The 26,380-nt window shown below is 44.3% G+C and overlaps 3 protein-coding genes across 7 annotated transcripts in view; 2 read left to right on the top strand and 1 right to left on the bottom strand.

Annotated features, from left to right (window-relative positions):
* The window catches only part of LOC106609285 (cyclin-dependent kinase 17), a 38,751-nt gene extending 34,433 nt beyond the window's left edge, over positions 1–4,318 (top strand). For both annotated transcript variants that reach the window (XM_014207920.2, XM_014207919.2), the window contains 10 exons: positions 18–132; positions 335–429; positions 589–651; positions 761–1,005; positions 1,355–1,452; positions 1,672–1,777; positions 1,992–2,034; positions 2,218–2,308; positions 2,411–2,488; positions 2,682–4,318. In XM_014207920.2, coding sequence (XP_014063395.1) covers positions 18–132; positions 335–429; positions 589–651; positions 761–1,005; positions 1,355–1,452; positions 1,672–1,777; positions 1,992–2,034; positions 2,218–2,308; positions 2,411–2,488; positions 2,682–2,719 — 972 coding nt within the window. In that variant the 3' untranslated portion in view covers positions 2,720–4,318. The remainder of the gene's footprint in view (positions 1–17; positions 133–334; positions 430–588; positions 652–760; positions 1,006–1,354; positions 1,453–1,671; positions 1,778–1,991; positions 2,035–2,217; positions 2,309–2,410; positions 2,489–2,681) is intronic.
* LOC106609286 (ETS domain-containing protein Elk-3) lies at positions 4,319–14,007 on the bottom strand. Of its 2 annotated transcripts, none has more exons than XM_014207921.2 (5): positions 13,518–14,007; positions 10,517–10,725; positions 7,413–8,186; positions 6,323–6,445; positions 4,319–5,284 (listed from the first exon to the last, which is right to left on the bottom strand). In XM_014207921.2, exons 2-5 carry the CDS (start codon positions 10,721–10,723, stop codon positions 5,189–5,191), a joined length of 1,200 nt encoding a protein of 399 aa, XP_014063396.2. In that variant the 5' UTR covers positions 10,724–10,725; positions 13,518–14,007; the 3' UTR covers positions 4,319–5,188. The 2 variants fall into 2 exon arrangements, with proteins under 2 accessions (XP_014063396.2, XP_045577976.1); XM_045722020.1 differs by lacking the exon at positions 13,518–14,007 and adding an exon at positions 8,632–8,711.
* Positions 14,008–19,775: 5,768 nt separating this feature from the next.
* Positions 19,776–26,298, top strand: LOC106609287 (host cell factor 2). Of its 3 annotated transcripts, none has more exons than XR_001329675.2 (16): positions 19,776–20,152; positions 20,388–20,536; positions 20,754–20,917; positions 21,147–21,349; positions 21,564–21,648; positions 21,759–21,862; positions 22,076–22,300; positions 22,558–22,740; positions 23,009–23,073; positions 23,261–23,441; positions 23,534–23,583; positions 23,661–23,804; positions 23,992–24,177; positions 24,462–24,775; positions 24,875–24,950; positions 25,095–26,298. XR_001329675.2 is itself a non-coding variant. In XM_014207923.2 (16 exons), exons 1-16 carry the CDS (start codon positions 19,963–19,965, stop codon positions 25,102–25,104), a joined length of 2,313 nt encoding a protein of 770 aa, XP_014063398.2. In that variant the 5' UTR covers positions 19,815–19,962; the 3' UTR covers positions 25,105–26,298. The 3 variants fall into 3 exon arrangements, 2 of the variants coding, with proteins under 2 accessions (XP_014063398.2, XP_045577974.1); XM_014207923.2 differs by having other exon boundaries at positions 19,815–20,152; positions 24,462–24,759; XM_045722018.1 differs by lacking the exon at positions 20,754–20,917 and having other exon boundaries at positions 19,859–20,152; positions 24,462–24,759.
* The last annotated feature ends 82 nt before the right edge of the window (positions 26,299–26,380 follow it).

The raw sequence follows: 26,380 nt of genomic DNA, 5'->3' as shown, positions 1-26,380 counted from the left end.
GTTAGTTTTTTCTATAGGGGACCTATGCTACAGTATTTAAGGGGCGCAGTAAGCTGACTGACAACCTGGTGGCGCTAAAGGAGATCAGGCTGGAGCACGAAGAGGGAGCACCCTGCACCGCCATCAGAGAAGGTGAGTCTATACCTCTGTGCCTTTCTTCCTCTATCACTTAATCACCTCTCCTCTCCCTCATCCTCCCGTTACTGATTTCAATGCTACATTGTCTTTTATTTTTGTATCACTCTTTCTCATTCACTATTGTTCCTCCTCTTTGTCACTATATTACCCCTTCTCGTTCTCTCCCTCATCCCTCTCTTTCCTTCCCTCTCTCCAGTGTCGTTACTGAAGGACCTGAAACATGCCAACATCGTGACCTTACATGACATCGTCCACACAGACAAGAGCCTGACGCTGGTCTTCGAGTACCTGGTGAGAATCACTTACTACTTGACTCTGCTCACACTGCATGCTGGTCATTGTAGTCAAAAATCTGCCCTAATTATCTGAGGAGTTTCTAGTCCTAAGTAGGCTGTTGTACATGTACTTCCTGTCTTGTCTGACTGACTGCTGACCTCACTTCCTGTGCAGGATAAAGACCTGAAGCAGTACATGGACGACTGTGGGAACATCATGAGCATGCACAACGTCAAGGTGAGTATGACCAAGACTAATGACCTAGCACTCACTGTACTGTAAGTCACTTTAGATAAAAGCCCTTGCATAATAGTGGTTAACATTGCATGTGTTTGTGCGGTTCTAGATCTTCTTGTTCCAGATTTTGCGGGGGTTGGCATACTGCCACAAGCGGAAGGTTCTCCACAGAGACCTAAAGCCCCAGAACCTGCTCATTAATGAGAGAGGGGAACTGAAACTGGCTGACTTTGGTCTGGCGCGGGCTAAGTCTGTCCCCACTAAAACGTACTCCAACGAGGTGGTGACTCTGTGGTACCGGCCACCTGACGTCCTGCTAGGCTCCTCCGAGTACTCCACACAAATTGACATGTGGTAAGAACACTACATCCTAACAAGCTACGCCAAGGGTAAGCAAATCCTACCCTGGAGGTGCGGAGTACTGCTGGTTTTCTCTTCTACCCGATAATTAATTGCACCCACCTGGTGTCCCAGGTCTAAATAGGTCCCTTATTCGAGGGGAAGAATAAAATAAATAAAAAAGCAATGGAACTGGCTTCGAGGTCCAGATTTGAGGCCCTTCCACCCTAGGAACTACGACCACTTCATTCAATGAATTGTACACACATAAACTTTTAGTAAGAGCTATGCATCCTAACCCCTTCATCCTACTCCCTAGCCTCTATTTTTGATGTGTGCGTGATTTCTCTCTCTCTGTGTTTAGGGGTGTGGGGTGTATATTTTATGAGATGGCTGCAGGTCGGCCCCTGTTTCCTGGCTCCACCGTAGAGGACGAGCTCCACCTCATATTCAGACTGCTGGGTGAGGACAGAATACAGCCTGATTTGGATGTTACAGCCTATCTAACCCACTGACCTAGCGCCACCTAGTGTCTGCTACAGGGACAAACACACAACCACAGAACTCTCTAAATAAGCAGGAGAGTCCTCAGGCATGCTGCTGACGATGGGGACATTATTTGAGCGTTAGCTAAACGTTGATAGTGTTATCTAAAGACTGTCCTCGCTCTTATTTCTTCAGGCACGCCATCAGAGGACAGCTGGCCAGGGATCTCTGGCGTCGACGAGTTCAAATCCTACAACTTCCCCAAATACAAACCTCAGCCCTTCATTAACCATGCACCCAGGTAGCGTGTGCGTGCGCACGTCCATGAGTGTGTTTGAGAGCGCACGTTTCTGTGTGGGTGTGTGACTGCGTATCCGTGAGTGTGTTTAGTCAGTGCAGGAGGCAGGAAATCCTGTGGAACTTTAGTGAAGCAACTGTTCACTTCCTTCCTCTGAAGTTCCCATCAGTCACCACCGACTGACAGTAAACCCTGTGATTCTCGCTCTCCTTTTCAGGTTGGACACAGAAGGCATTGAGCTGGTGTTATCGTTTCTGAAAGTGAGTTTCTCTGTCCACATTTTCCGCACACTGTGTAACCTACGCAGTTATACTCTGAACCACTGGCATGCAGTACTGATAAAATAACAACAGGGGGTACGGTAGTCACTTCTGCCTTACTCGTTCTGTTTTGTTGTTGCTGTACTGTCTGTGTGTTAACTGTTGGTCTCCCTCCTCTTCCAGTACGAGTCCAAGAAGCGGATCTCAGCAGATGAAGCTATGAAGCAGGCCTACTTTAAGAGCCTGGGGCCACGGGTCCACACACTGCATGAGAGTGAGTCTCTAAACCTGGGGATGGTCTAGTCCTCTGAATGGCCTGGAGATACTCACACATAATTACAAATCTCTCTCTGCTCTCCATCTCTCTCTCGCTCAGGTGTATCAATATTCACTCTGAAGGATATCCAACTGCAAAGAGACCCTGGCTATCGGAACTCGTCAAACCTAGAGTCAGGTGTGTATAAAACAAACACACACACACACACACACACACACACACACACACACACACACACACACACCTCTTCTTACCTGGAGCTTTATAACTGTTATGACATACATGGAACACTCCCTCTCTCTCTCTCTCGCTCTCTCTCTCTCTCTCGCTCTCTCTCCCTCTTTCTCTTTTATCCACTCCATCTCTCCAGGCAACAGCAAGAACAGAAGACAGAGCATGCTCTTCTAGACTTTCTGCTCCTGGGTGGAGCTCTTTCCTGTTGCTATAGTAACGGACTCTCGCTTGAGATGAGACTGAACGGGACAGAGCCCACTCCCCCCTCTCGCATGAGCCCCTCACCCCTGGACAGACCCCCCCCCTCACCCCCATAGAGCGATTGAGTCTGGAGTTGATTGGGGAGGGAGAGATGAACTACGTTTATTTATTTGAAGATATGGAAAGGGGGGTGGGGGGGTATATTTTGCTGCTATACTACTACTGTCTGTATTTAACACGCAGTTTGTGTATATGATGATGTGAACTCAGACACCATGCACAGCCGATCAGTCGCTAAGGTTACTATTGTTATTGTAAATTATGAATTATGGCTATTATGATTCCACTGATGATCTCGATGTTGTTTATCATAGCTGTTACCTTTGCTGTTTTGCATGTCGTCGTGTTCAGAGAAAGAATGCCTTTTTAGCATTTTTTTCTCAAGTACTTTCTCAAGCTTCCTCTGATGGTGGTGTTTGACTGAAATGAGACCAGACCAGTCCAAACTGGGAGAGAGAGACTGGACTGGGAGTGTCTCGTCCTCAACTGGAAATCTTTCCTCTGAACCGAATCAATTCCCAGCCTCCCTCTCATTCTCCTTGACCTAGAACATTCCAGAACATTTCAGGGGCCAGACGGGGCTTTAGAAAGGGGTTGAGATGGGGTCCAGTCATTTGGAGAGCACAATGACCCTCAGAGCCTCTTAGCCAACGAATGGGACCACAGCAGAAGGTGGAGTTTGACTCCCCAGGACATTCCCGGTCTCCCTCTCCGGTTGTCGTGGCAACAGAGAAGCGATGATTAAGGAAACACAGGAGCGCCGCAGGAAGTGATGTGACCTCCCACAGGAACTCATCAGTCCCCCCTCCTTCTCCGTTTCCCCTAGATGGTCTTGACCCCCAGGATGGTCTTAAGTTCTTGTATGCAAGATCTTCATTTTCTCTTTTTGCCTTTTGGAGGTCTACAATACTGGTTGTTTTTGTGCGTCATCAAAGCAGTTTCTAGTTTTTTGAATGGCTGTCTACTCTGTAGCTGGCCATGGGAGTGGGGTTGAACCATGATTTCAGGGCACTACTAGGATGACCGGTGTTTAAAATGGCTGACATGATTTGACAGTATTAAGAGATTTTTGTTTTCTATGTTTGACCTCTGGTCTTTGACCTCTCCTTGTGAATACAGTGTCAGTGTGGCATGTCAAGGGGCAGAAACTTCGCCTCTCAAAGGAGAAAAAAATATTTGTTTCACAGTCTGCATTGGACCTCAAGTTTTTCTTTTTTCCAGCGTTTGTACACATTTCAAATTGAAATTTTAAATAGACTTAACAAGCCGCTGTGTGTGTTTTCAGCTGACAGTGATGTATATTAATATTGTAATACTGTACTTTTTCAAGTTTAAAAATGATCTGAGCTTACCTGAGGGGTGTGTGTGTGTGTGTGTGTGTGTGTGTGTGCGCCAGACATATGGAACTCCTGCTGTGGTGTAAACTCAACTTCTCTGGAACACTGACAGTTGGTGGTCCTGGAATTATTTATTTCTCATAACCATCACAGTAAAATGAGTCTGTTTGATAAATACACTTGTCCTTGTCTTTTATTGTGCTTTTCTTGAATAGCATTCAATGCTTCATGTTTATTTAAAACCATGTGTAAGACATTTTTACTTGACTCTCGGACCGCAAAAAAATAGCAAATCATTGAGAATACATTTGTATCAATTCCTTTATATAAAAAATAAAATAACCAAAAGCTGTTACAAATAAGCTTTTGTTCAATATTGAACTGGAATTTCGTCTATAAAAAAAGTTTTAAAGCTTGAAAATAAATCATTTACATAACACTTACATTTGAGAAGGCACAGCCGGTACAAGGTAATAATGCATAAAGTGTAATACAATACAAAACCATAGATAAACACTTAGCCAGAACAATACAACCAGGTTCACAGCCTCAAATGAACATATCAACCACTATACAATGATACAAACATTTATAACCACGCCCTGTCTCTTTTATAAAGCGTTATAACCATACGCCAGGCATTTGATAAAGGGCTGACAAGGTACAATGCATGGGACAGCATTCTGATAGACAGCACTCTGGCATTGTGAAGTGGATAAATATGGGATAGAAAATGTTTTCAAGATGGATAAGATCCAAACTAAACATAAGAAAGTTTACAAAAAATCTGTTTCAACTAAGCTAAAGAAAATGTATCTTCAAGTCAATGATATTGACGCAGTTAAAGGCTGATCCAGTAGGTTTGCAGCAGTGTCCTGATTTTTACTGGCTTAACCTGATTTGGCCTCGAGTCCTGCTGTGTCGGGGTCCAGGATTTGAAATGGCGTGGACTGGGCATATTTGTTCTGGTCGGGCCTGATTTAAGCCTGTTTTGGTCCAATTGGTAGTAGAGTCCAGTAGGGTATGGTACTGTCCTCCAGGAGGATCAGGACTTGTGTGGGTTGTGGGTGAGCAGTAGGGGGGAGGAGGTGTCCAGGCTGGACAGGGGGACTGGGATGGGCCCATTCAGGAGGGTGGGGAACTACAGACAGGCAGAGACAGACAGACAGATGGACAAAGGACAAGACTGCTGAGATCCACTGTCAGATAGGAAATGCCACACATTAATAATAATAATGCCCCCCCATATTATACTGAGGTAAAGTACATTCATCTATATCCCTATTCTAGTGTTATACATGTGTACTACTCCTACAAATGCTAACTTTATTTTTAAAGAACTCCAGCCCAAACTCTGGGTAACTCTGGAGAGGCTGACTGGGTTTAAGAATTCCCTAAAATGGTGGCCGAGGTATTTTAACGCCCATCCCTCCTGACGATGGGAGGAGAGGCACTTCCTGTTGTGAGACGGCTGATGGGAGTGGGTGGAGCTCCTGACCACCCCCCCCCCTCCTCCCGAGCAGGAAGCTGCCCCCCCACTCCTCGTCTACACCAGAAAGGAAACATCTGTAGCTTATTTTGAAACCCATGCACACAGTGAATCACACACATACACACACTTAAGTATAATCACAGCGAACCACACACAGAACTAAATAGCGGCAGTGTCATGTGACTGTTGTTGGGGGAAATCTTCTGTCTTAGCAAAGATTGCGAAATTCAGGGAACTTTCAAAATAAAATCTGGTTTTCCAAAGTCCTGGATGGAGGATTGGGGATTTACTGCTTATTCCCTCCTGGATCTGGGACCCTCCAACCGGGATTTCGGGAAACAAGGGATTTTATTGAACGTTCCCGGAATTTTGCAACCCTAGTTGTAGCTCAAACTTTAACTCAGACTGTCAGAATTCACTATCCCTCCTCTGTTTACCAGCTAGAGTTGAGCCCTTTCCCTCTCAGCTCAGTACGAACAAGCATAAATACTATACTGTCCTCCCCCTTTCTGTCACCCATCCCACAACTTTCCCCTCTGTCCCTCCCTCTCTCCTCAACTCCCTTCCATCAGTCTTCACTCCAGGTGGTGTCACTCTCCTTCTTTCATTTCTCCTCTCTCTTTATTATCTTTTTTTGTGTGTGTGTGTGTGTGTGTGTGTGTGTGTGTGTGTGTGTGTGTGTCTTACCTGGAACAGGGGTCCATGGCCCTGCAGGCGACCGGGGCTCAGGGGTCCTACGGGACTCAGGCTGCTCCAGAAATGGATACTGGACAGCAGGGGACTGGGGGTGAGGATGAGACCTGAGGGAGTCTAAAGGGGGAGAACAAAGAGTTTATGGAGAACGTGAGAGAGATTTCGATCAATGTTCTGTTGGTGTTTTTCTTGGTGATCTGTAAAATGAGCTTGCTGAGTTTGAACACACAACACTCCCTGTGGTTATTCAGTCCTGCTGTGCTGCCACTGTTTGTTTTAGTAAAACAGCAGAACCAGGAGGGGAGAGAGAGCTTCATACCCTGCTCTGGGGGGACAGAGGGGGGAGAGTGAGTTCAAGGCTGACTTTGGGAACTCTCTTGAGGTCACAGAACTTGGAAAACTAGGTTCCAGCTGAGAAGTTACATATGACATCAATTTCTCTCCATCTTGCCTCCCTATCGCTCTCTCTTCCTGACTTAATGTATCTGCTTATGGGGGGGGGTTGTGTTTATGTGGGTAAGGAATGATGTATGCTATTTTAATGTGTTGTTTTGTAGTGGCCCAATAAAGACGAGTTTTAGGTAGAGAGAATCTATCTCTATCCGTTGTATTACAACAGCCCTTACCTCACGCCGGCAATTCAAGAGCTTTAGAAACATATGGCTTCACTTAGACCTCCCCACCCTCCCTTCTCTCCTCCTCCCCTCCCTTCTTTTCACTCTCTCTTCAGCTTACCTCTCTCACTCCCTCTCTCCTCCTTACTAGTCTCACTCCCCACCCACTCCCTCTTTTCCGCTTACCTCTTTCACTAGTTCCCTCATTTCCTCTCTCCGTCTCTCCTCAATAACTCTTTCTTACCTCCCTCCCTCCCTCTACTCTCCTCTCCCTACACTGCCTGTTTCAGGGTAAGGACAGACAGTTCCAGAGAGACTCAGGGATAAGTCAAGATAAGTCATGTATTTTCCCCAAATGTCATTACACACATAAATCAGCACGCGCACACAGAGGGTGAGGGTGGAGCGAGTGTATGCGTTTGTGTTCAGGGCTAACCTGGGAAAAGATTGTGAGTGAGGGTGGTGCTGACCTGTGCAGTGAAGAAGGCTGGTGTTAGGGACCCTGAGGGCAGTGCAGGACTGTTGAGGGCGATAGAGCCGATGTCATTGGCTGTCAGGAGCAGGGAGGGTGGGGATATCTCCAGGCCTTTAGGCTTCCTGGTTTTTGGCGGGACGCTATTGGCTAAGCCCCTCTTCTCTGGCATGGGTGTGGCCTGGCCACGATCTCTGTGACCAGATGATAGGTTAAGGGGTTGAGCGCTCTGCTCTGATTCGTCAGTCTCAGGGGCGGGGCTCCGTGCCCTCCAGAGTGTGTGTGTGGGGCTGTGTGATGGGGAGGAGGAGCAGGACGAGGAGTGGGCTAGCCTTGGGGAAGGTTTGGATGAATAGTAGCCTTCATTGGAGGAAGGGAGCGGGGATGAAGGCAGAGACACCACCGGCAGTGCAACGCCCTTATGGCTGCGGTTCTGAACAAAGCGAATCACCGTGCCACTGTCGTCATGGTGATCATGTCGAGGCTCCACCTTGATTGACCGGAGTAAATCAGGGGGGCGGAGGAGGTCCTGGGGATGCTGGAGGGAGCTGACGGTAAAGGAGGAGTAGAGGCCTGAGTGGAGGTACTCGTTCCTCCCTGGGGGGCCACCCCTCACCCCCTCCTCATCCCCCTTCCCCTCTGACAGGGCCCCACCAGCCTCATCACACACCCGCACCCCCATCTCCACCGCCGCGGGGTCCATCTTCAGGATCTCCGGGAAGGACACAAATTTGTACACAAACTTCTGGCCAATCACCTTCTTGATGATGTTCTGGAGGAGGAAGAGGGAAGGAGGAGTTCAACCATCATATGTTATGTTATACAGTAATAACAGTGTAATGTTAACATGCATGCCATGATGTTATATGGTGGTTTGACCTGTAGAATTGGTACAGACATGTTCATGCTGTGTAGAGATATTTGGTATTTATTAGGATCCCCATTAGCCTCTGCAAATGCATCAGCTACTCTTCCTGGGGTCCACATGACATAATACATAGTACAGAACATTATTAGTCAAGGACTGAAATACATAGCCTACATATCAGTATATACACACAATATCTAGGTCTAAAACATAATACAGTGCAAATCACAATACAATATATATATATATATATATATATATATAAAGTGGCTGTGTCTTGTCACAGTCCCCTTTGTGCAGGTGTTATTTATCTGTTTTTTTTTACGTGTTTATTGCTAGTTTGAGTTACCTGTGGTGGCAGAGAGTTCCATGTAGTCATGGCTCTATTTAATACTGTGCGTTTCCCAGCCTCTGTTCTGGACCTGGGGACTGTGAAGAGACCTCTGGTTGCATGTCTTGTTGTACTGAACTGGCTGCTTGAACAGACAGTTCAGTACCTTCAACATATCAATAACTTGCATAAAGACCAATAGTAATGCAGTCAATCTCTCAACTTTCCATCCGTGTACATCTAAGTGTGAATACATGCTGCCTTGTTCTGGACCAACTGCAATTGACCTATGTCCTTCTTTGCTGCTCATGACCACACAGCTGGGCAGTAGTCCAGGTGCGACAAGACTACGGCCTGTAGGACACGTCTGGTCGACTGAGAAGACAGAGCAACGCCCTATCATGGACATATCTCTTCCCATTTTAGCAACCATTGAGTCTATATGTTTTGACCATGACGCTTGCTATCTAGGGTTACACACAGCTGTTTAGTCCCTTCAACTTACTCAATAGCCACATTACTCAATAATAGAACTAAATGAGGTTGAGCAAGTGATTTGTCCCAAAATATGAAGCTTTTCGTTTTTGAGATATTTAGCAACAGCCTATTGCTAGTTACCCTTTCTAAAACTGACTGGTGCTCAATGTTAAGTGTTTCAGTTATTTATTTGACTGCTGTAGCCGACGTCTATGCTGTTGAATCGTCAGCGTACATAGACACACAGGCTTTAGTCAAGGTCAGTGGAAGGTCATTTGTAAAAATAGAAAACAATAATGGCCTTAGCTGGCTGCCCTGTGGTATACCCCACTCAACTGAATTTGCATGAGAGAGGCTTCCATTAACAAAACCCTCTGTGTTCTATTAGATAGGTAACTCTCAAACCATAAGGCAGAGGATGCAAATAACACCTATGTTTTTTCAGCAATAGGTTATGATTAATGACATAAAGCTGCACTGAAGTCTAACAAAACAGCTCTCCCAATCTTCTTACTATCAATTACTTTAAGCCAACCATCAGTCATTTGTGTCAATGCCAAGCATGTTGAGTGTCCATCAGTATAAGCATGCTGAAAGTCTGTTGTTAATTGGTTTTCTGTAAAATAACTTTATATTTGATCAAATGTTTTTCCAAATGTTTGCTAAGCACTTGTAACAAGCTGATTGGCCAGCTGTTTGAACCATTAAAGGGTGCCCTGCTATTCTTGGGTATCGGAATGACCTTTGCCCTCCTCAATGTCTGAGGGCACACACTGTCTTCTAGGCTTAAATTGAAGATGTGGCAAATGAGTCACAATGTATTCCGCTACCAACCTCAGCAATTTACCATCCAGGTTGTCTCTACCGGTTGGTTTGTCCTTATTTATAGATAGCAACCACTTTCCACCCTTCCATACCCCCTTTGTGGAACTCAAAACTACAGTTCTTGTCTTTCATTATTTGGTCCATTATGCATGAATAGGAAGACTCAGCATTTGTTGTTTGCATGTCATACCTAAGTTTGCTAATCTTGTCAACAACAACAAATATTAAAAGTGGTTGGCAATATCAAAGGGTTTTGTGATGAACAAGCTATCTGCCTAAGCGAAGGATGAAGCCGAGTTTGCTGTTTTGCATCAAATTTCATTAAAGTACTCCTGAGCTTTTTACTATCATTCTTCATACAATTTATCTTAGTTCCATAGTATAGTTTCTTCATTTTGTTTTGTTACATGATTTCTCAATTCACTGTATGTTTGTGAAGGGTTTATACAATGTTGGTGTACCTGGTCATCCATACCAGCAGGTGTGTGTTTGGTGTTAGTGTAGTACCAATGTAATCTATGGGAGTTGTACCTGGTCATCCATACCAGCAGGTGTGTGTTTGGTGTTAGTGTAGTACCAATGTAATCTATGGGAGTTGTACCTTGTCATAGTAGTAACGCAGGGCGCGGCTCAGCTTGTCATAGTTCATGTTGGTCTTGTTCTTCCTCAGGCCCCACAGCTTGGCCACCTCTTCTGACTTGAGCAGTTTAAACTCCCCGTCGTTGGACGTCCAGCAGATCAGGTGCTTGTGGCTCTGGTCCAATAACAGCTGCAGCAGGAACTGCCACAACGTGATGGCACTCTCCATGACTGGAGAGAGGGGGGAGAGAGGGGGGAGAGAGGTCATCATCGTCAGTTGCACTGCATGTAAATCGACAAAACACACACATTCTAACCCTCAAGTACAACAAGTACAAAAGCCTCCCCCATGTCCCGCCCCCAACCAAGAAGGTGTTTCCTGCACCATACAAATCCTACCCATAAAGACAGAAAACACACCAACAACATCATCACTACAGCAGACAGTGGAGTCATAGTATTATAATACTCCTGGCATCATGTGCCAGATCTGGTGCCAACCAATGTACTGTATATAAACATATGTATGCCTATGGGGCCAAGTGCCAGCCAGCGACATCATGCATCTCATTTTGCAATATGTTGAAGTGGGGAATAAAAGCCATTACTGCATATGTAATGAGACACACCAGTGGCTGTGTAAAACTTTCACTCACTGGAGAGCTTGGCTGGCTGCCTAAATGATAAGACGGGTCAACACAGCAGCTCTTTGTGAATGAGGGCTGCCTGGCAGCTTTAGTACATCAGACAAGTCAGAGAAGCTTGTCCACTCAAACTCTATGCCACTCCACTAACACGCATGCACACTTGGTCACTTGCACTCACTCACTCATACGCTGTGCTTTGTGACTGTGTGCTTCTTAGTAGTAATTATGTTTCATTATAGGTCAAAATAAAGAGTTCAAGTGTGTGTGCTTGTGTCAGAGTTCAGGGACTTGGTGCTGCCAACTATGGCCAGATGGGTGGAGCTAGGGATGTTTCCGCGGTGATAAAAGAGGATGTGGTCAGTCCCCCTCTGCGAAGACAGTCCACAGCCCAACGACACTATTTACCTTGACTTCACTGTCCGTCTCTCTCACACTCCACACAGACAACTTTCTGTGCACCTCTCTCCATCTCCCTCTAACTCTCTCACACACACACACACACACACACACACACACACACACACACACACACACACACACACACACACACACACACACACACACACGTATTTCCCAGAAACACAAGCTTGTCTGTTTGAAAATACCGAACAGAGTATCCTGCTTTCCCTCCTCCTCCATCCCCCTCTCCACCTCCATCAGTGGGAGAGAGACCATCCAGGAGAGGAAAAAGGTGACTACCCCCTCTGGCTCTGTTTCCTGAGGAGGTCTCCTGTGTGTGTGTGTGTGTGTGTGTGTGTGTGTGTGTGTGTGTGTGTGTGTGTGTGTGTGTGTGTGTGTGTGTGTGTGTGTGTGTGTGTGTGTGTGTGTGTGTGATGGGAGACCATAAAGCTGTCTAAATGAGGACTTCCTCTCATTCTGCTACAGGGCGTCTTCCCGGGGAAAGACCAGTCCCAACTCAAAGGTAGGAATTCCTGTCACCGGGAACCATCGGAAACACAGGGACCTCACAGTTGGGACAAATGGACAGGTTTCCTCCTCGCCTCGCTCTGGTACGGCAACACACACCACCCATTTCCTATTCCACAACAACATATGGAGAATGCATTGCATACATGTATGTACTCTGGGTCTCCCCCAGGACATGCTGTGGCATGATGTATGATGGATTTAGTCTTTGATGTTCCTTAGTGACAAGGGTTAACTAGCCAAGCACAGAGAACGCAGCAGGATCTGTTCATTTGGGGATATCCTTAGCAATGGTAAGGAAACCTGCAACTCTGCATTGCCTGATAAACACTGGATTGGTGAAACTAAAAATACTGTTACCATAGATTTACATATGTTTTATTGCAGCATTGAATATGTCCATGTTATTTATTTGTACTGTATGGGATGGTAGGCCCACAGCCCAGTGTCCCTCCTCCTGGACAGGTAAGTAACACACACACACACACACACACACACACACACACTACATGTAGCTTCTGGTAGGGATTATTTACTTTGTTGATGGGGAGTTTCTAGTATCTTATAACAGTGTTATGACACAGAGACAGAAATCATTCAGCTGGTCCTCTGGACAGGCTTCTCCAGTATCTAACAACGATACTACGCGCTCCTGTCGCTAGCACGTACTGTTCAACCACCAGTGATATCATAAGACATCATAGGCTATATAATGCCTCTGGTCGCTGTATCGTACCAAACGCCGCATATAGACGCTCTGAAGTCTCAAAAAAGTATGGGTTATCACGGGTGGGCTGCCGGGCTCGGGTCTGTGTAGAATCATATATGTTTCGGGTAGCCTGGAATACTCAAACGGCTCTTTGTTTGCCCTATGACTCATTTTCAAGATGTTGTCTGCTGCCAGTTTCAATCCGGAAGGGCATGGCAATTAGTCTGTAGAGTCCAGACAAACCAGAAAGTCTACTATAGTTTTTAAAGGGCCATGAGCGCATTTTCACACCAACAGCTACTTTGAGTTGTCAAATGCATCACAATAAACAAGAAATTGCGCGAGAAAAGCAGACTAGAGCACCGTGACAGACCCGAGCGATTTGAGTTTGACATCCAATGTGTGAATAACGGAGTAGCCCAATATTAGCAAACATCAAAACGAAAATAAATATAACTTTTTTATAGCGTACTTTTATGAATAGAAGGAAACACATACTTTTTACACAAATGTATACATGTGTGCCAAGATAGCGTAACAAATCGGGGATATACTACCAGCATCTATCGACTGTCGTCCCCTAAATTTCAAGTTCATTGTGATGACCGAGTTATATCATATTTCCAAACTATATTTTCTAGTACAGAGTTTACTTCTAAGTCATCATCACTCAAACTCAGTGACTATCCTGGTTTAATAAAGTGAATATGAATATCATAGAGAAGCATGCCTCCACATACCCTGGTGTTAGACGTCTACTTTCCTTCCGTATATGTTTTTAAAGAGAATTCCGTATAATGCGCTGGTTTTCCATGTTGATGCCGTCTGGGCTGCGGCGCTCGAGACTGTAAGAGGATCCGGAGGTTTTTTTCTCCTTCTTCAGAGCAGGAAGTCGGAGCGCGCAGACATAGAGCCGGCTCACTTCCTCTCGCGCATTATTCCCCAGGCTCTATGCCGTCTGTGTAAACACGCTTTTCCTCCTCTCTGCGACCGCTTGCGCGCGCGCGCACACACACACAGTAATATTGTAATTCTGACTACTTGCGGGCCCAACTGACGTCACCTTCTTGGCAAGTACCTGGAGGCGTTCGTGTTCCTTCCTCCACACGCACATACAGTCTGAGTGCTCTCTCTCTCTCTCTGTGTGTGTGTGTGTGTGAAATCTCCTTGACATCTAATTATGGAAAGGCATTGGGCAAGCTGTTACATTCAATTTAAAAAAGTAGGCTATTCTTAAAATTCTCCATCAGCCGCACCACACACAGACAAACGTGTGTACACACTTTCATTCTCACAGGCTTCACTTGAGGTCAAAACGGGAGAAGAGGAGCTCTTTAATCTTTCCACATGTTTCAGTCCAAGATTCCATTCACAGCGCTTTTAAAGGCATTTTCCCCGAACTTCATGGTAAATGCTGGAGATGTCGGTTCAATCGGAAATTACCATTAAATGTCAAGCGCACTATACCGTGGATCTTACACGGATCGGATTGAATCCTGGCCTTAGTGGAATAAGGTGATGTGATTATGTTTGTGTGCATGAGTGTTGTTGTGTGTCAATGAGAATATGCAATAAGTAGGCTTATGGTGTGTGTGTGTGTATCCACTTTTCCGGTTTGCTGCATGTGTTTCCTCTCACTGACAGGAAACTGTGCCTCACAAAACACATGCCGTCACGTAGGTCAATAGCCTACGCATGGCCGGCGTTATGGGCGGGCCTTAGGGGCCTGTAAGGCCCGCCCTACCGTAGTCTATCTGCTTGTACAAATACAATATTGAATATTAATAATAATTTATTTGACCGAGACGCGACCCGACAGAAAGTTGCATCAATCTCAGATAAAGCATCCGAGCAAGCGAAACAGCGCCCCCATGTCCCTGTCATATTATTTCTGTCCAGAAAGCAACAGAAACATTGGCTACATATATGCCTCCTGTCGACAAAGGCTTCGGTTGAAATTTGCATAATGTAGAGGAGAACTCAACTTGTTCTACCGCTCCTCTAGCAGGGTTCTCGCTGCTCACCTTCCCACAATCCCCTGCATATTTCTCTGTGTCCTCGTTGAAAATGATGAATGGGGGCTGGACTTCTGACGAATTCGTTGCTGGTGAAAACCTTCAGACCAGAGGGGCGCTGTTTCGCTCGCTCGGATGCTTTCTCTAGTGAGAGAATTTCAGCAGCGAGGAAGAGCCGAAGCCCGATGCGTTTGCATGGCCATAATATGCAGACCTCAGCTTGTAGCCTGCCTTCCCTCCTTTGGGACGATGACTCCCATTGTTAGGGCGGAGACGTGAGCATCTCAACATTATATACATATCTAGTTTCAGCCTCTTTTGAATTGGAAAGGAAAGTTGGCGGATGCACAGTGCACTGTTTGGATGCTGGCTTCCACTAAAGTAAATTTATGTTTTGCTTAAATCATTTCATTACTCTGTCTAAATAAAAGCATTAAAAAAACTTCACCAGAGAGCATGACTTAGCCACAAAGTGATTATTAGCTTATTATTTTATTTAAATACCTGTGCTATCCCTACGCCTATTTGGGAAGCCTGCAATTTGGGCAGCGCGCATGGCAACAGGCCTAGCTGATTGAGTTGCGGCTGTCAGTGAAAAGCATCTAAAATATGTGAGAAGATAATGTGTGTTGAGTATCATTTTAAATGTTGCAACAAGAAGAGGGTTGTGTTGTGAAGATATGGTATGTCTCTCTCCAGAATGCATGCACTCAGCTCTCCAGAATGCGCTCAGTTGTCTGCCGCAAATTCTTGCGAATTAATTGTTTCATTGTGTGAATTGTTTGACTTCAATTGTTAAATTTTTTAATCAATTTTCCCATTACATACAGTATGTCGTCACTAGGCCTGGTACATGTACCATTAATCCCCCATGATTTAGTTACATGAATGTATATTAATGCATGTATTAATTACAGTCATTCAGGTCTGGTGTGGCAGAGCCCCACCTGTTTTGCACCCCCCAAATACATATATATATTTTATTTTTTTGATTGCATGTTTTACATGTTATTTTGGCATTAATACGAGTCACATATCAGTTTGCAAACAATGTCAAACAATGTCAAACAATATATATATATATATATATAGAAGTTAATAAAGCCGCATACAAACAGTCTCTTTTTTGTTTTCTTGAGTAAGGCAGCTTCAAAATGCAGGTGTTTCAGCCTAGCTCAGTGCTTTCTGTGGTGAAGGGGCAAGCCAGTAGAAAATATGGAGCGTTGCGTCGTGATTTTCTCAGTGTTTTGTTACTCATGGTGGACACTATGTTGCTGCCAAGTCTAAGGGAAGAGCTAGAAAATTCCAGCCACTTCTGTGCTGCCATAGAGTTACAATAGAAGTACCCATCCAAGAAGGCTCAAGGTCATTGGCCACAGATAAAATGACGTCAAATCATGTTATATGTACAGTAGCTTTGATTGGTCAACATCATACTTTCAAAATCTTAGCTAGCAGTCATCATCATGAATCAAGTCAACAATATACTGGCAAATCCTTTTTAGTACTTGTCATATGAAGAGAAATAATGAGGAGAAATTATTTATAAAACGTATTGGTGCTCAGAAGGCCATTGGACATAAACATTGTACAACAAGTTGGAAATCGCAAATTAAACAATGAGTGGTTTGGAAGGAATCTGTGGCTAACTGCAAGCATTGCAAAGCAATCATTAGCCTGATATTCAGTGGAGTAGCTGTGTGGTCCCAAGTCTAAGATTAAGGGTCTATTTTCCTAGTAAGTGCAATTAATGTATTGTTTAGTGTTGTGTAGTTGCTTTGCTGACATGCATCCCACTTTTTTGTTTTGCCCCACCAAGATGTACATGCTAAAATCACCACTGCAATGTTTTCATTGTTTTTCGTTCTGAGTGCTGCATGTCAGCAATGAGCATGTGTCTGGTTTCTCGGTCCTGATCATGTTTAGGGAGCACGCGCGCCTGAGCATGCATTGAAGTAGGCCTACCTGGCCTGCTGCATGCATATGTAGGAAGGTGCCCATTTGGGATGTTTTATTTCTTGTCTTAACTCACCACATCCACCCCTAATAAGCTGAGCTTCTCAGTAATTTTCTTCTTCATCTCAACAGTTTTTTTCCTATCCATTGCGAATACTAATAGTTCTTCACATTATTTGAAAACACTTTTCAACACTCCAGGCCTCGATAATCACCAAGCCTTGATCTGATGATCCCATATATCCAGTGGAAACGTCATAAAAAACAGATGTCTGGCCCGATCGAGTTCACTGGCGCAGGAAACTGAGGGCCCGGAATAGGCTGATTGATACAACGTTGCAAGTTCGCTAGCGACAGCTTCGGCTGAACCCAGTTGGAGCCAGTTGATGAATGTGATTGAAAGAACCAGAATTTTCATCAGGATATTTGATTGTTTTTATTTTGTCAGCTTCAGGCCTATGTATTTTACTTAGTTGAAGATGGAAGTACAGGCCTACTGCTGCATTGGCGTAAAGGCTATGTTTGATTTCCATGCGCTCATTTATTAAGCCAATGGATCATAGTGTAGAGTAGTCCATCAATGTGTCTATATACCCTACATTACTCTGTATATACTGTACTCTATACCATCTACTGCATCTTGCCTATGCCGTTCGGCCATCGCTCATTCATATATTTTTATGTACATATTCTCATTCATTATTTTACACTTGTGTGCATAAGGTAGTTGTTGTGAAATTGTTAGGTTAGATTACTTGTTAGATATTACTGCATGGTCGGAACTAGAAGCACAAGCATTTCGCTACACTCGCATTAATTAACCTCTTTTAACATCTGCTAACCATGTGTATGTGACAAATACAATTTGATTTGATATGGCAGAGACTGGTGCTCTCGCCTTAGTTTAAAAAAAAACTTTTAGATATTTTTATTTCATATTTTTATGATTAACCACGTAACAATGATTTTGAGAAACGAAAACATTATTATTGAAATGAAACTGTTCCACGAAAATGCGCATATACAACTAATAATAACTGGCACCCAGATAGGTAGAAATTGTACGATAAATTGTAGGGTACTAGGAGGTAACTAGCCCCCCCTAAGAACAATGTCTAATTGCTGACACATAAAAGCAATGTTTGAAAAAAAATGGGTATGAGGGTCATGCTTAGGCGAATAAACTATAAAGGGAAATAAATGGCTACAGTTTACACTTTTTTAGGTATTTCATGAAATGTTTGTAGAAAAGGGGCGTTCTATAAAAGTACCAGGGTTACTGGCCCCTCCCCAGGGGTTATCACTGCCAGTTACATTGGTAGAAGATTATGGCATAGGGTTTCACACGAGTGTGTTAAAATCCATTTAATCAGTTTTATTTAGAAATTCTTTAGTAAGTAATACTTAAAAGCTAAGTCTCGTTGTCTTATTTTAATTACTTAAATAAAATATGGAGGGGAAAGGGTGTTGCACATGTCACAATTAATATTCACACTATGAGGAGATTTGATGTGAAGTCCCTCTTTAGCTCACCTGCACATTCATTTTCTTTGTTGTTCCTTTTCCATACAATCCATTATGTACAATTGCGCTAAATATTATTTGAATATTGCAAGATTTTAAATCCTAGCAGTCTTTAAAATGACATTCAGGATCAAAAGGTTTTCAATAGCTGCTTTTAATCAATGAAAAAAATATTCATTGGAATATTGGAAGTGAATATAACTAATAACATTAAATAATATTGGAATTTATCATTTAATAACAACTCATAACTTAACTCATGAATTCAGTGACACATTGATGTGGCAACTCTCTTATGCTCTGTTATTGCACAATTCTAATTTGTACATAGGTCACAAATAAAGCTATCCCCAGTAAAATTGGATCACAACTCATGAGCCCACCTCCTGCACTGCTCACACCTAATCCAGTCCACACCTGTAACTGAAAACAGGGGGAGATACTATATGACATAAAATGCTGTGGAAAATAGCTATAAAGTAACATTAACTGTAATTCAATCAGTCACTAGTGGAAACATTTACAACTGCAATTAAGTCACGTTATCTTATTTAATCTATTTTACCACTCCTAGCCGCTTATGCTAACTAGTTTATGCTAACTAGCTAGCTGGCTAGCATGTACTGCTAGTGAAGTTGCTAGCTAGCAAGTTAGCATAAACTAGCGCTAACCGGGCTAGTCATTGTCTAAATGACAGGTAGTGACACAGTCATAGAAGCCAGTTATGAATGTGCTTGGGGGCGATGTTGCCCTCAACACACTCATCCAACATATTACTACTTTACTCTAAAATGATCTACATTTTTCTCTCTAAACAAGTGGATTATTTATCTTAAGGCTTTCCTACTTGTATATTTAACAAATATATATATAGATCTAACTTCATTGGAATATATATACAATTTTTACAAAATGTGAACGGGGCAGCCAATCCCCCTTGTTTTTGTCATGGACATATTCCAGAGACAGTTACCCCCAAACCCCCTGCTTTGGTTGTAGCGTGGCATTTGCACACCCTTGTTACCATGGAAACTAATGGTTTTGTTGACATATCTCCAAAATGTGTGATGAAAGTGTTGGGGAAATAGTTACCGTAAACTTTCCCAAACTTGAAACTCAAGAGCTTCCTATGGCCGCCGGCCCTGAGTCTACACACACACACGACACTTTTAAAATAGAGGTTCTCTAAGAAAAATATGTGGCTCTTCTCCACTTGCACCATGTGAGGCTGGAGAAAGTGTTTCGGGATATTTCTTGAATGTTGTAGCTTGTTCTACTACCAGTAAATAATGCAGACAAAGTAGGTAAAGGATATAAGCAGAGGACAAGGATTACAACTAAAATCAAACGTTAAACTCTGGCTCAACTCAATTTCTTGACTGGATCTCTCTGGCATTTAGGCAAGCCTACACAAAAGTTGGAAGGATGTGAAAACTGCATATATATAGCTTATAGTAGCTTAGAAATCAATTCGGCAATACAAATCCATAAATTGTATCAACACCTATTATTGGCAACAACAAAAAATCTGTCAAAATTGGACACTTTCCATTAATTTCGATACAAAAATAGCAACTTCCTCTGTCTAGTATTGCACTTCCGGTGAAGGAAACAACGTGAGAGTTTGCCACCTCGCTCCGCCTATTTCTCTCTGTTAACAACAAACAGCGCCAAACTGCTGTAACCGTTTATGGACCGAACTCCGGTGTGTAGCGTTCCTAACGGTACAATGGACCCGTTATGGAAAAAAGTCAACTCATTTACTGGACCTATTCCCCGGTCAAGACACGGACACCGAGCAGCGGCTATTCGGGAACTTATTATCGTGTTTGGAGGTGGAAACGAGGGGATAGCGGAGGAGCTCCATGTTTTCAACACCGGTAGGCTAACGCGTTAGTTAACTAGTTTGGCTAGCTAATGGACGCTACACATTTTGCTTTTGAGAAGTAAACTAGTTAGCTATTTGGTTTTCCTAGCCATCTGGTGCGACTAATATGTTAATGCCTTGGAAGTTTCACAAAAATTCCCTGAAGCGCAGCAGCCAGCTTGTTTACCAGGCTAACGTTAGCTAGCTAAGCAAACCAACTTTTGGTCGGTCTCTGTCCCTTTGTCTAGTTTCTAAGCAGTGGTTTCTCCCAGCGGTGAGAGGGGACATCCCTCCAGGCTGTGCTGCCCATGGTTTTGCCTGTGAGGGAACCCGCATCCTGGTCTTTGGAGGCATGGTGGAGTTTGGCAAATACAACAACAGCCTGTATGAGCTACAGGTGAGGTTCTCCCACTCAATAGTGTCTTCAGTAATAGGGATCCTCTTGTCATGTTTTATTTACAAGGTGAAGAGTGTGCAGCAGCATTGTCATTCACAGACCTGTAGCTCTGATGGAAGGTCTTCACAAGTACAGCCTCTTTCCCCCTTAGATTGTACAGTAGATTGTATGTAGTCACTGATGGATAAGATGCCATAGTTGACCCCTTGTCTATCAGGCGAGCCGCTGGCTGTGGAAGAAGCTGAAACCCAGGCCACCCAAGAACGGCATGCCGCCCCCCTGTCCCCGCCTCGGGCACAGCTTCACCCTCATTGGGAACAAGTGCTACATGTTCGGGGGACTGGCCAATGACAGTGAGGACCCCAATGGCAATGTCCCAAGGTATGGAGCTATGTACCTAGCTCCAACAGTCTCCAACGCAGCTTCTCTAATCAGGGTACTGAGGGTTGTGATAATCATAAGTAACCTTAATCCTTGCTCTGTCACTAATGTTGTTCTCATCTAGCCTGGACCCAGATCTGTTTGGCAACACCAATGACCATAGGAGTGGGAAAGATCTGGGATCAGGCTAGTTCTCATCCCACTGGCTGTCTCTGTTTTCTCTCTGTAGGTACCTGGATGACTTTTATGAGCTGGAGCTGCAGTCAGTGTCAGGGGTGAAGGGTTGGAACATTCCGGATACTAAGGGCGTGGGTCCGTGGGCTCGAGAGTCCCACACGTCAGTAGCATACACTGGGTCAGGCTCCCCCAAACTCTACATCTTCGGAGGAATGAGAGGCAGTCGCCTTGACGACCTCTGGCAACTTGACCTCGGTAACCTTACAGTCTACTGCCATGCTTTGATGAACCACAACCTAACCACAACAATTTGAATGAACTAACCTCCTTGGTGTGAATTCAAGTTGCTGTAACCAACCTTCAGTTCCCATAAAACGCAACCTTGCATTCGTGTTTGTGGCGATGAACTGATTGCAATGAGGTAATCTAACCGGCTCTCTGAATCCACTCTCTTCTGTCTGCTCTTTAGAATCTATGACATGGTCTACACCTGACACTAAAGGACCCCCTCCTCTACCCAGAAGCCTTCACTCTGCCAACATTATAGAAAACAAGTAATGGAAATACTTATTTTGTGTGTGCTGTATATGTTTGTGTGGTATCATGGATGTTTGCCTAATATATGTTTTTTTTGTGTGTTTTTTTTTGCTTTGCCTCTGCGAAGGATGTATGTTTTTGGGGGGTGGGTCCCCGTTCCAGAGACAGACAAACCTAACGCCCTGGGAGCTGAATGGATCTGTACCAACTCCTTATCCGTGCTCAACTTAGGTCAGTATCATACCCTAAGTGATAAGCTTGTAATAATGAGTATCTGACTGGTCACATAACAGGCATTCCATTTAATTAAATTCATATTTTGAGAATCATATTGAATTGAACCCAGTAAGGTTAAATCAATCACGTTTATTTATAAAGCCCTTTTTACATAAGCAGATGTTACAAAGTGCTTAAATAGTTGACCCCTTTTCCTGTTGATATCAGACACCATGACATGGCAGAGCCTAGGCCCAGATCAGCAACAGGGGCAGACAGTGAGCCAGGGGGACCAAGAAGAGCCCCAGCCCAGCAGTGGGGGACCCCGAGCCAGGGCAGGCCACTGTGCTGCCTCTATCGGCTCCCGCCTCTACATCTGGAGCGGCCGTGACGGCTACCGGAAGAGCTGGAACTACCAGGTGTGCTGCCAGGACCTGTGGTATCTGGAGACAGGTGAGAAGAGAGACAAGGATACTATTAATTTCAGCACATGTCTTATTACTGTAGCTCAATATGTGCTGCAGAGTCATACCATCTTTAAAGCATGTTTTTACATTTTAATTTAACCTTTATTTATCTAGGAAAGTCAGTGGAGAGAGTGTATTTCTCATTTGTTCACACTAGAAACCCTCAGATGAAGTTAAATGGCTATTGCTACCTGCTAGGCCATTTTGCTGCTACAACCTAACTGTGACTTGTGGTGTTTTCAGAGCGGCCCTCCACCCCAGCAGCAGTACTACTGGTCAAGTCCACCGTCAGCATGCTCCATGTGGCCTGGCGCCCCCTACCTGCAGCAGAGTGTTACATCCTCCAGCTGCAGCCCGTCTCCCCCTCTAACACCCCAGACAACCGACCCAGCACAGGTGCCCAAGAGAGGAACCCCCAGGACCAAGGTGAGAGGAGAAATCTACCTGCTGTTCACACACAACCAATCAGAGACCACAAATTTCAAGAGTTCTTGAGTTCTGTCTGATGCCAAGCTATTGGCTTTGAAAGTGGTTTAGAAGCAGAAGCCTTTGTCCGGGGCCATCTGGTCTACTCACAAGGCCAGGGTTGACGTCTGTACCGGGCCAGGGTTGAAGGTTGACGCAGGCTAAGATATGATGAGCTAAGAAGAGGTATACATGTAAAGCTATGCTTGATGTGCTCGTTTTCCTCCAGATGTCCAGTCAGCTCAGGTCCCAGATGACCCCACCTCACAGGAAGCCCAGAAGACGTCCCAACAGGTTAGATGGTGACCCCTTACATGCATATCCAGTTGTCTTAGCTACAGTGCTGGGAAAGTGCTATATTCAGATGGTGTTAGTACTGCCATTGAGACCGTAACAGCTAAGCTAAATGTTACATCCCGATTTGTTAATGCTACATTGACTGACACTGAATATTGCGGTCCCCCCCTTCCGCACACGCAAGGAGGTGGCTGCAGGGCAGAAAGAGACTCCCATGGAAGTGTCAGAGGCTGTTAGAGACCCCCATCCAGAGGGGGAGAGTGATGCTAGTGGAAAAACACAATCTGAGCCCTTGGGACATGAGGCTGACCCCACAAAAACCTCCCAGCCCTCAGACACAGTGGTGAGCAGTGAACACCAGCCAGGTAACAGCATGGACCCCAAGCTAGCTTTTTACTCTACCAGTATGGTTTGAATATCATCTGCATAAACAATGACAGTCCTTCCTCATTCACAGGACAAGAACCTGACACCACTTCCTTAGATCTCAACACTGTCAAATGCAAGGTAGGATAAAAATACTAAAGTTATTCATTTTCCTACCATAGAGACTGAAGGAAGTAACTCCTGTCTGTGCCCTGTAGGTATCTGGTGAGAAATCAGATGAGTCTGAGTGGTTTGATGCTGGAGTGTTCAAAACCCTGTTCTCTGAGGTTACCCACTACTACCTGCCACCTGGGAATGACTTTATTCCCACCATCTGCAGCAGACCCACTAACACTAAAGAGGTAAGCCACATCTTGGCTTGAATCTTAAATGACAGTATATAATGAAAAACATGCCCCAGAATGTGTGCAGATAACATGCAGAAACCATCTTCAGCTAGCAGTCATTTTTTGTTCATTTGTCTAATCTGTTCATTGATTTCCCGATTTGACACACACACACGATTTTCAACACACCCCACTCCCACAGATTAAGTTGCAGGGGCCCCAGGACTATGAGTGGAGGGAGAAGCAGGAGCTGTGTCCAGGTGTAGCCTACAGGTTCAGAGTAGCAGGCATCAACAGCTGCGGTCAGGGAGACTTCAGCCCTGCCAGCGAGTTCAAAACCTGCCAGCCCGGCTTTCCCGGAGCACCCTCTTCTGTCAAGATCACCAAGGTACACTACAACAGCAAATTTTACACTGAGAGAAGGTTACTGTTGAGGGGTTTATATGAGGCCAAGCACATTAACAGAATGTGCTGCCAGCATTCGTTATTGTTCAGCAGAGGCTTCAGAGAGCTCACGTGGGAGATTGTTGTGATTTCTTGCTACCTGTTCAATTTCACTAGTTTTCTAGTTCCACAATATATTTCTCGTTTTATCATATGTGAATCATTGTTTCTCCAAAATAACCTGCTTTTCCTCTCATCCTTTATCCATCAACCACTGTCTTCCCCCAGGCTAATGACTCGGTCCACATCACGTGGGACTCCCCCACCTCCCCGTCAGGTAAGATCCTGGAGTACTCCATGTACCTGGCGGTGAGGAAGAGCCGGTCCAGCAGCTCTGAGCGCCCTGGCCAGCTGGCCTTCATCAGGATCTACCGCGGCACCAAGACCTCTTGCACCGTCAGCCCCGCCCACCTGGCCAATGCCTACATTGACAGCTCCGCCCCCAACCGGCCAGCTGTCGTGTTCCGCATCGCGGCCAAGAACGAGCAGGGCTACGGGCCCGCCACCCAGATCCGCTGGCTACAGGGTACGCTGCAAGACAGGTGGGGGGAGGGGTTATCCTGACCCTGAATCAGTACTCTAGTGGCATACTGACTGTCACCACTGAGTGGTGTTTTACCATGTGCTCTGTCTCCTTTCAGATGCCAGTAAACTCAAAGCCTCGTCAACACAACCAGACGGCAGCCCCACAGAGGCAGAACAGGAGGCAGCAGACAGGTGAACAAGCTCTACTCTGATCTGAATAAACCTTAAAGGTTTATATGAGATGAGTTGTCCCTTGCCATTGTCAGGCTTGCTCTTTTTAGAGTTTGATGTTAGAGGACTTAATGTCGTTTTTTTTCTTCTTCTCGTGTCTTGCAGTTCAGGTTGAAGATGGACTGCCAGACGCTCGCCGATACCCAGGAAAGATGATGTAACTAGTCAGAGGGCATGACTACTTTCCAACCCTCACCATGTCCCTCACCAAAAGGCTGTACAGAACCTATAGATTTTTAAAGTTATTTTTTGATGTTTTTTCTAATTGTTGTACATAACTGTTGCGTGTGTTAATTTCCACCTGTCATTTGACCATACTGTATTACATTATAGTGTCAAATAAGTTGCACTTCCATGAGTATTTTTTAAGTTCAATAGATAACTGATGTTAGAGCATTTCCCCTCTTGTCAAACAGACAAGGAATGAACGTGCCTTAGTGTATGAATGGGGATGATGGTCAACCGGCCAGCGACTGCTTCACAATAATTAACATGTAGCAAACTTGAATTGAATAATAGTGGGATATTTTGTGTATTTATCATTTGGGCCAAGTCAATGGTTGTATTTCAGCTTCAACATGCAGAAGTTTTTTGTTAAGTATAACATGATTCCAGCACAGCACTTCTTACATGCCTTGTGGGTGTGGAATGTGAGTGTTTGAGTCCATCAATTTATGTTGTTCCTTTACCATTTAATATTTATGGATACTGGTATTATCCTTTTTTCAAGTCTTTATTTCTATTTTGTAGCCATAGGAGGTAAGCCATGTGTTTGAATCTTAAGCTATCTATACTTCTGTTAATACAGAAATACAGTGATTGACACTACCGTTCCTCTCTTATAGCACTGTAGCTCACTATGCAATGTGGAAATCACTAGATTTCTTTGGGCTGCTCATGTTTACAAATTGAATTGTAGATTTGATCCAGACATTAATTCCATCTGATTCCAAAGCTACTTTAGTATGGCGAAAGCGAAGATACATATGAGCTTTTTTTTTTTATTGTTGAATCTTTAACATTTTGTACCATATGTTACTCAGTGAGTATGTAGCCCAGATCCCATTTTTGTTAATATAAGCTCAGTGCAGGAGATAATTGTCTTTTAACATTCCTGTTTTGTTACAGGGTTGTATTGAAAAATGATCCCGGCGGCATGACTAACTGTTATCCCTGTACTCTTGTTAGGTGTATGTTGTACAATTTGTCAAAGGAGAACTGAGAACATTTTGGACTTCTGTTTTAACAGTCCAAATGTGGTTAAAAAAATGACAAGAAATAAAACTGGTCATGACAATCTGCTAATGAGCATTAATATCATTGTGTGTGATTCTTGTCTGAAATCAGACAATAACCTTTTTTATTCAATTTGTGAAAATGGATCAAACTGA

The sequence above is a fragment of the Salmo salar genome, chromosome ssa07 (assembly GCF_905237065.1).
Source record: "Salmo salar chromosome ssa07, Ssal_v3.1, whole genome shotgun sequence".
Lineage (NCBI taxonomy): Eukaryota > Metazoa > Chordata > Actinopteri > Salmoniformes > Salmonidae > Salmo > Salmo salar.
This window is presented reverse-complemented; position numbering and strand designations above follow the sequence as displayed.